At 46.5% G+C, this 9027-nt stretch overlaps 1 protein-coding gene across 2 annotated transcripts in view; it reads left to right on the top strand.

Annotated features, from left to right (window-relative positions):
• The first annotated feature begins 2457 nt into the window (after positions 1–2457).
• Positions 2458–9027, top strand: part of RBM24 (RNA binding motif protein 24) — a 13098-nt gene continuing 6528 nt past the window's right edge. Inside the window, exons 1-3 of one of the 2 annotated variants that reach the window (XM_023209666.2) lie at positions 2458–2840; positions 3882–4005; positions 5736–5790. In XM_023209666.2, coding sequence (XP_023065434.1) covers positions 2673–2840; positions 3882–4005; positions 5736–5790 — 347 coding nt within the window. In that variant the 5' untranslated portion in view covers positions 2458–2672. Of the gene's footprint in view, positions 2841–3153; positions 3313–3881; positions 4006–5735; positions 5791–9027 lie in introns of those variants that run through there. The other variant, XM_023209667.1, reaches the window with a different exon arrangement.

Below are 9027 nucleotides of genomic sequence, written 5' to 3'. Positions count from 1 at the left end.
GGCAAAGTTTCAGGCAAAGTGATCAAGTATTTACTGTTCCCTTGAAAGAATAAATACACTGCAGTCAGGGGTTGCACAGGACGGGAGTGTCTTATTTCCAGAAGCTGAGTTCTAGGACACAAGTATTCCAACCCGGGATCAGAATTTCCTTGTAGATCTCACCACTTTACCTAGTGAACATCCTAGCTGCTGGCTACACTCCCAGGCACCCTCCTTCCCTGATAGTATCACAGTCCCCTCCAGGGTGGGCTCCCAATCCAGGTAGGAAGAAAGGTGAGATTTCCAAAGGCACCCTTCTAAGGCTTCTCTCTGAGCAGTTTCCCTTCACAAAAGGGTTTTGCCTGAGCCTCATCTAAGTACAGTAATTCTTAAATGACACCACAAGATGGATGTTGAACATTAAAAAACACGCCTCCTCTCTTTCCCCGCCTGCCTTGTTTTTATAAATCTTAAAAATTATCTTCATCATACCAGCACACAGAGTGCTTTTTGAACCTGTGTGCTGGCTCTTTACAATTTCACTTTCTGGCTCTCATCTATTTGTAAAATTCTTTATTTTTTTTTAATTGGTTAAAAAAATGTTTTTAACTTTAATAGATTTCTGATTTCTCTCTATCTCCCACTGAGGGTTCAAACGTAAAGAAACCAATGACCTCAAAAAGTCAACCTCATGAGGAAGTCAGCAAGATGAAAAAGGATATTTAATGTTTTGCACAAGAATATTTGTATTCCCATTAGCCTTTGCAAATGCAACATTTCTCACCCTCTTGGGTTGACTGCAAAGGTGCCCTGGAGAGAAACACAGTATGCACCTCTCTAATGGTTAACATACCGAATTGTTTTAATGGAATAAATGGTGCCCCTCAGGGGCGATTAATGTAGGGACTGTAGGGTGGACTCCTGGTAGAAAGGACTTAAAAGGAAATTGTGCACCAACAATGGTGGATGAAACCTTCTGCTCATATCAAATATTTTCATCCAAACCTCAAGTATGACTGAATGATTTTAAGGCCTAATTGAATGAACTCTCAATTAAAAGAAGTTGCAAAAAGCTGATGTAAAGTTATAATATATATGGGTGCCCTGTGTTCTACAAATGCTTTCAGCTCTGCTGGTGGAAACCACTGGTTATGCAATAAGTTGATTTCAAAAAGTATACCTTTTACATTTACATCCAGATAAAAACAGATGAGGTCAAGCCACTAAACATTCTAGTAATTCAAATAGAAGGAAATAGATTAATTGCTTAGGAAAAAAAAAAAAGGACGACTTATGCTGAGACATCTGTACCAATCTTCCTGAATAACGAAGTTAGGGAGGAAAGACAAATTTGGTGACAGTGGGAGCTAAAGTACTAATTTATGATCCTCTGAAATAGAAGGCGGTGCCTGATGGACCTAGGTATCTCCAGTTACTTGGTTTGGCTGGGCAGTGCGCAATTAAGGCTAATGGTTTTCCCAACTACACCCATGAGCTAGATCTTTCTTTTCCTTTTGGGTCTACCTCTCTGAGTCTCCCCAGCACCGGCTTTTTGGGGCCAAGGAAAGTTGGGGCCCTCCTTCTCAATCTTCAGACCCCAGGGTGTCCAGCTTGGGTATCGTTAGGCCGAGCTCCTTGACCCCCCGCACCCGGGAGGGGATCTTCCTCTCAGCGACTCGCCCCAGGCCTCTGGGGACCCCAGTTCGCCAGTCCAGGTCGCCGGCCCTGTCACCGAGGCCTAGCCCAAAAGGCTAGCGTCGTCCACTTTGGAAAGCAACGCAGCTTCCTCCTTGGGCACAGTCCCCGCACCCTGGGTCCCGGCTGGTGCTGCGCCGGGTCCCTAAGACTTTGACTGGTTAGAGCAGGCGACGCCGAGAACCAGGCCGCCTACAGGCGTCTCCAGCTCTACCCCAGCGCCGGCTACAGAGCCGGAGCCCCGAGCCCCAGCGCAGCGCCGCGCCGGGAGAGCAGCAGCTGTTCCCAACAGCTGGGGGGCGGCGGCGCCCGGCGCCCCAGGTGCTGCCGCGGCCAATCGCAGGCGTCCGGCCCGCCCCCCTCCCCAGCCGGGCGTCGACCCCCGGCCCGCGGGGGAAGGGAGCAGAGAGGTGGAGAGTCGTCCTCTGCACTCGTCTTCCAGCTCCCGCGGCGGGAGCGACAGACCCGAGCCAAAGCCGCGCGAAGTCCCTCGCCCCTGGCCCCGCCGCCGCGCCCCCCGCCCGCCTCGGCGCTCGGACGCTCTCCCCGCGGACCCTCCCCACACCCCACCCAAGGCACCTGATTCCTAAGGAAGAAAAATCTACCTCTAAAGCACCCCCTTTCTTCGCTTGAGGACTACCCTCTCTTTTCATTTTTGGCCTCCCCGCCGGGTGAGTGGAAACCGCCTGCACATTCTATAGAACCGGATTCTAATCCAGACGATCCGGAGAATTTGTACGGTGACCGGCAGGGGGGGCGGGAAGAGAGAGCGAAGTCAAGTCTCCAGGGCCGCTGGCGACTTCGGAAGCCGCGCGCCCCGCGCCCTCGGCCGCCCCCGGCTTCTCGCTCCCGCCGCGCCGCCGCCCTCGCCCCCTGGCTCGCCCTTGGCCCCAGGCGGCCGCGAAAGGGTGCGGGAGACGCGGAGCCGGAGGAGGAGGCGCAGCCGCTGCCCGAGCCGCAGCCGCAGCCGGAGTCTGAGCCGCGGGGCGGGCGCGAAGATGCACACGACCCAGAAGGACACGACGTACACCAAGATCTTCGTCGGGGGGCTGCCCTACCACACCACCGACGCCAGCCTGCGCAAGTACTTCGAGGTCTTCGGCGAGATCGAGGAGGCGGTGGTCATCACCGACCGGCAGACGGGCAAGTCCCGGGGCTATGGATTTGTAAGTTGCACGGACTGGGGGTGGGGGAGAGGGACGGAGTGGCGCCTGACCCCGGGGATCGGGAGCTTGGAGTGAAGGGCTCGGCGTGACCCGTGAGGAGCCCCGCGGGGAGAGCGGCGCTGCCCCTTCGCTCCGGGGTGAACTGAAACTTTGCTAGGGGAGAGGGCCGGCGCCAGCCTCGCGGGTTTCGCAGAAGACCCAGCGCTGTGCGAGGTCGGGGGCCGGGCAAGGCAGGGCAGGGGTGGAAGGAGACAACTGTAATGACCATGGGATTTGGGGTGCGGAGGGTTGCGAGGGAGGGGCGCAACCCCGAACAATTGCAGCATTCCTGGGCTGCAGGCCGGTTGTTAAGCGCGCTGTTGCTTTGTAAAAATGCGTGTGTTCTGGTGTTGTGGCTGGGGCAGGGAGGGGACACCCCACGAGGTATGGAGCTGTTCCCCTTGTGTCATCCCCCCGCCTTTTAATTGCAAAGGTAGGTTCTTTTAAAGGATCATCCTAGGGCTCTTTGCCGAACTGAAACAGAGCATATTAAGCTTCCTTCCTAGAGATTTAAGCGTGCAAATTCAGCTGCCGAAGAGCAGGGAGCCCCAGAGTGGGACAATAGCTATTGTCGTTGGGGAGTGTTTTCGGGAGGTTGGGAACGTTGGGCGGATGTGAGACTGGACTTTCTTTAAAGCAAACGGTGCCTCTGAGGCTGAGTAGGGACCTGGGGGGCAGGGGAGTCGGGGAAGGAGGATCTAGAGTTCCAAGAATTTAGGCTTCCAAATCTCAGCTAGGCCCTACTAGCACCCTTAAGATTTCAGGGGTGGGGCGGGGTTAGAGGGTTTCTTTTTTTTTTCTTTCGTCTACCCGCTCCCCCCACCCCGCCCGCCTTTTAAAAATGGGAGATCAAAGAGGAGGGTCCAGCCGAAAGAAGAAAAGAATAGAAAGAAAGTTTGATCTTAGTTTTATCATGAATGACTTCTCCATTGTGATTCTTGATTTCCTTCAGGGGTTAATTTAGAGGTTATGTATGTATGTCTGTGTGTGTCTGTTGCTAAGGTCACCATGGCTGACCGGGCTGCTGCCGAAAGGGCCTGCAAGGACCCCAATCCCATCATTGATGGCAGAAAGGCCAACGTGAACCTGGCATACTTAGGAGCAAAACCAAGGATCATGCAACCAGGTGAGAAATGTCTGTCTCCCCTACCCCCCCTCCAAGAACCCCCCCCCCACTTACGGATGGGCTGATTCTCTTAATTTAGAAGACGTTGTTTCCTTCTGTAGATGTGTTAGTAAACTTGAACCATGGCTTGTTATTCTACCAAGGCATTAAACATAAAAGAGTTGTAAATACTCCTCTCAGGGCTTGAAATGTACCTGTGTGCAAAAATGGATCTTGGGGGTCTGAACAGTTTGTACAGGAGGAAGAGTTAGTCATGACTCACCTGTTTCCTATATGACATACATTTGTAGTCTGCTCTCAGTTTTCCAATTTTTAGCCACCTGTAGATAATTCACATGTGGATTATATGAGCCAAATTTGTCGACTTCAACTAATATATTTCCCTACTTAGTGGTGTCTCTCCTTGCAGCACCAGTTGCACTGTACTCAGAGCAGGCAATCTGACTTGAATACAGACCCAAGGGAAGCATTAAGGGGTAGGGGTGATGTCCAAATGGTAAAGGTGTTTGTTTGTTTGTTTGTTGAGATGGAGTTTTGCTCTTGTTGCCCAGGCTGGAGTGCAATGGTGCGATCTAGGCTCACTGCAACCTCCGCCTCCTGATTCAAGCAGTTCTGCCTCAGCCTCCCAAGTAGCTGGGATTACAGGATTGCATCACCACACCCAGCTTTGTGTTTTTAATAGAGATGGGGTTTCACTGTGTTGGTCAGGCTGGTCTCGAACTCCTGATCTCAGGTGATCCACCCGCCTCGGTCTCCCAAAGTGTGAGCCACCGTGCCGGCCCCAAATGGTAAAACTTTAACATAAAATCACAGAGTATTGGCAATCAAAGAAAAGAAAAATTGCGCTTACTCAAAAACCCTATGCTACAGACAAAGAAACTGAGGCTTAGAGATGAGAAATATTTTACTTATGTCAGGTAGCTATTAGTTACCAAAAGGGAGCAGCTTTTTGTCTATGGGAAAACAGTATCTCTTGGATTATTGACAACACTGCCCTTTGCATTAGCACAAATAGTTGAGGGTTGATTTTTAAGCAAATATAATCTTTTCCTTGGTCAGGCGTCTTTACTTGTAAAGTTTGATTAAATCACGTACTCTTCACTTCTAAGCCTTTCCATCTGAAATTTTGGGAAGAGGTTGACACTTCCATCCAAACAGGTTTAAAAGGAAACTAGGTTGTCAAGACAGTGAGTGCTTGTGCAAATATTCATGGGCATTAAAAAAATTTGTCTAATACATTGTGGGTATGTAGTATCCAGAAAAAAAGAGTGTGTGTGTGTGTGTGTGTGTGAATTCTGAATACTGGAAACTAAAACCCATAATCTTTCAAAGCATTGTCTGAAGTATCTCAGAACATTCCAGATTACAAAGACTTTTCATAGATTGTGGTTCAAAACTGTAAGAATATTTGAGATGTAACTTCATCGTCAGATCCTGCTGTACTTAATATTATTTCATGAACATTTTCCCAAGGTCTGATTCTGTGTCTGCCAACTAAACTTTGCAGATTTTTTTAAAGTTTCCACTTTTCCCCTATTAAAACCTTTATTTTGAATCAACGATAGTGTTTATAAAACTGACTTTTAAAAATATACATACATATAGTTTCTTTAAAGTGGCAAAAGAATGGTTATCTTTTGTAAGTGGAAGTTGTGATTGCATTTTACTTGTACGAGTAATAAATGCCTTAACCATGCACAAATAAAGAATGTGGTATGTTTTGTTGTTAGGTTTTGCCTTTGGTGTTCAACAACTTCATCCAGCCCTTATACAGAGACCTTTCGGGTAAGTTGATTAATCAGACTTTCTTAAGTTTCAGTATGACTATCATTTGTTAACCTGCCTCTTTGTTATATACAGATAAGATCATGATGTCACAGAATGTTCCTGGTTATATAATTTTATATATATATTTGTGCATTTTTAATGCTGATACTATAAATATTTTTAGATGAGTCAAGTTATCTGACCAAGTATGCAGCCTCCAAACGAGACAAAGTTTGAGCTTATGATTAGCAAAACAAAACAAAACAAAAATACCAGGTATGACTTGTGTACAAGACGACTGTGTCCCATCACCATTACTACTGTTCAACTTGACTCAATTTTATTTATCTCTTTCTAACCTGACAGGGCTCGTATACAGTTAAGCTAACTGATCAGAAGGATACCATGATAAGAGGTGGAATAGTTCTGTTTGGAATTAAACTCTGTAACCAGTAGACTCAGACACACAAGCTCAGATGGTGATTAACGATGCATGGATGTTGGTGGTGTTGTTTTTATTTTTCACAATAGTCAATAGCCCTTCGTGTGCTTTATTTTATTTATTACAGTAATGAAGTGGTGTTGATAGCTAAACTGTGTGCTTTTTACTTAATTGAAAAGAGCTGTAGTGAAAGTGTTTTCTTTTCCTTGGGGAAGGGGCTCTTTGCGTTTTGGTTTTGGTGGTGGTGTTGAGGGGTGTTGACTTTTGACTTTGCCATGGGAAGCAAAGGGCCTTTTTTTTTTTTTCTTGCTTTTAAGCTGTAGCCTGTGACTTCTGTTTAACCATATTTTTGTAGTGAGTGCTAAATCGTGTGATTTCTCTTTGTCAGAATACAGATTCATTGCTTGCATGTCCTAAGTTTCTGTTTTATGGGAAATTTTCTGGGAATGGGGTTCTTTCTTTTGCAATGCGTATCTACTTTTAGACCATCTAATTTAAAGGTTCAGCAACTCTCATCAGATTTTATTAACACAAGCCAGTTTTTTTGAGTAGTGTAGCACTAACTTTCACCTTTTGGACCTAACTCAGGTGAACACGTGTTTATATTTGTGTTGTCTTTGGGTCTTGTGATTACCATTTTTCCTGTTCCAAGGTCCCCAGTTCTCTTCCATTCAGAGGTTATATGGGTGGGAGATCACCCCCCCGCCTCAATTTATCCTGGACACTGGATTCTGTTTTGGCTGTATTCTACCTGATCAACATTCCTGTAACTCTTAACGCAGGATACTTAAATTTTCTTTTTAAATGTTCATGTTGTTGAAAGAATATTTTATCTTCAATAATAATTTCTTCTCTAGCTTAGGACCTAAACATCTACCTGTGTAACCTGGAAGGCTGGAATCTGTCTACATAGATAGTTGTCTACCATATGTGTCTCTACGAATAGGTTTTAAAAAGGAAGTAACAATAACTTGACTTGGAAGAGTCAGGATATATTTCCCATGACCACCTCCTTATAGCTCTAACATATCAGTAGCTACTATTATTGCCAACTCCTTTTTTTTTTTTTTTTCTAGCTGTGGAAGACGCTTCTGTCAATATGATCAGAAAGGGCCTTCCTATATCCATAGCTATTTACCAAAGCCCCATCCAAGCCAACCCAGATACTGACAACAAATGGTGGGTTGATGGGTTCAGCTATTTCTGTGGGTAATTCATTTCGACTATTTGTTTAAGGTGGGATTAGGGAGGAGAGCTTGTATCTGAAGGCGTGATGTGAGCTTAGTGGTGAGTTCACACTAATAATCTTGATTGATTCCTAAAATGGAATCAATCAACAGGTAGTTGCATGTGTTTAGTTTTTCACTGTGCCAGTGGGTGATGCAAAACGAGGGAATTGCATATTAGTTTGGGAAGCAAAAGTCATGCAAAAACCAGTCAAGAATTACTAATTGCTAAATGACTTGGTATTGTTTCAAGTACAAAAGGAAATCAGAGTAGCAAGAAAATAGATGAGGTGGAGGAGTTGAATAAGGCTGTGGTGTGCCTGGCAGGTAGACTGGCACTAGACTTGTACCACTGGGTTTGTCTTAGTCAGGTAAAAGGAACACTGAATATGTCTGGAGGATATAGGATGGAGTGAGCCGAAGCAGAGGCGTAGAGGAGAAGACTCAGTGCGTGGAGAAACCAGACTGTCTAAGGTGGATCTTGAGAGCTGGGCATAGGAATCGACTGGTTTTGGAAGTCGTCGTAGATCAGTCCTTAAGAAAGAAGGTAACACAAGGAAAATTAGAACCACCAGTGTAAGATGTGTCATATGGAAATTTGGAAGCAAGTGTGTTTTGATAGCAACCTTTTGTTTTCCACTTCTTCTAATGTTAACTTGTCTTTATAAAGGATGGTGATTATTACTGTGTGCATGAATTATTTGAACTTGAGATTCTTATTAGAAATAGATAGCATTCCAGGTGGACCAAGCGAGCTTTCTTTTTCTTTTTTAAGAGGTTCTCAACACTGCTCTAATTTCAGAGTCTGTACCTAACAAATCACACCTGGTCATCCTAAATTCTGTTTGAATGCTACATGTTCCTGTTTTAGGCCTGGAAAGAAGCTTGAGAATTTCAAATTTGACTTGACTTATTTGAAATTCTAGTAACTGAACTCTTCTTTTGAATGTGGTCCTTAAATGGCCCCCAGGTTGCTTTGGGCCTTTGAAGATAAAACCCTGGCCTAGGGGCCAGGCTCAGTGGCTCACGTCTGTAATCCCAGCACTTTGGGAGGCGAGGTGGGCAGATCACGAGGTCAGGAAATCGAGACCATCCTGGCTAACATAGTGAAACCCCGTTCTCTACTGAAAAATACAAAACATTAGCCGGGCGTGGTGGCGGGCACCTGTAATCCCAGGCTGAGGTAGGAGAGTGGCCTGAACCCGGGAGGCGGAGCTTCCAATGAGCCGAGATCGCACCACTACACTCCAGCGTGGGCGACAGAGTGAGACTCAGTCTCAAAAAAAAAAAAAAAAAAAAAAAGGCCGGCGCGGTGGCTTACGCCTGTAATCCCAGCACTTTGGGAGGCCGAGGCGGGCGGATCACGAGGTCAGGAGATCGAGACCATCCTGGCTAACACGGTGAAACCCCGTCTCTACTAAAAATACAAAAAAAAAGTTAGCCAGGCGTGGTGGCTGGCGCCTGTAGTCCCAGCTACTCGGGAGGCTGAGGCAGGAGAATGGCGTGAACCCAGGAAGCGGAGCTTGCAGTGAGCCAAGGTCGCGCCACTGCACTCCAGCCTGGGCGACAAAAAAAAAAAAAAAAAAA

The sequence above is a fragment of the Piliocolobus tephrosceles genome, chromosome 5 (genome assembly GCF_002776525.5).
Source record: "Piliocolobus tephrosceles isolate RC106 chromosome 5, ASM277652v3, whole genome shotgun sequence".
Taxonomy (NCBI): domain Eukaryota; kingdom Metazoa; phylum Chordata; class Mammalia; order Primates; family Cercopithecidae; genus Piliocolobus; species Piliocolobus tephrosceles.
Note: the sequence above shows the minus strand (reverse complement) of the source record. Positions and strands in the feature narration are given on the sequence as shown.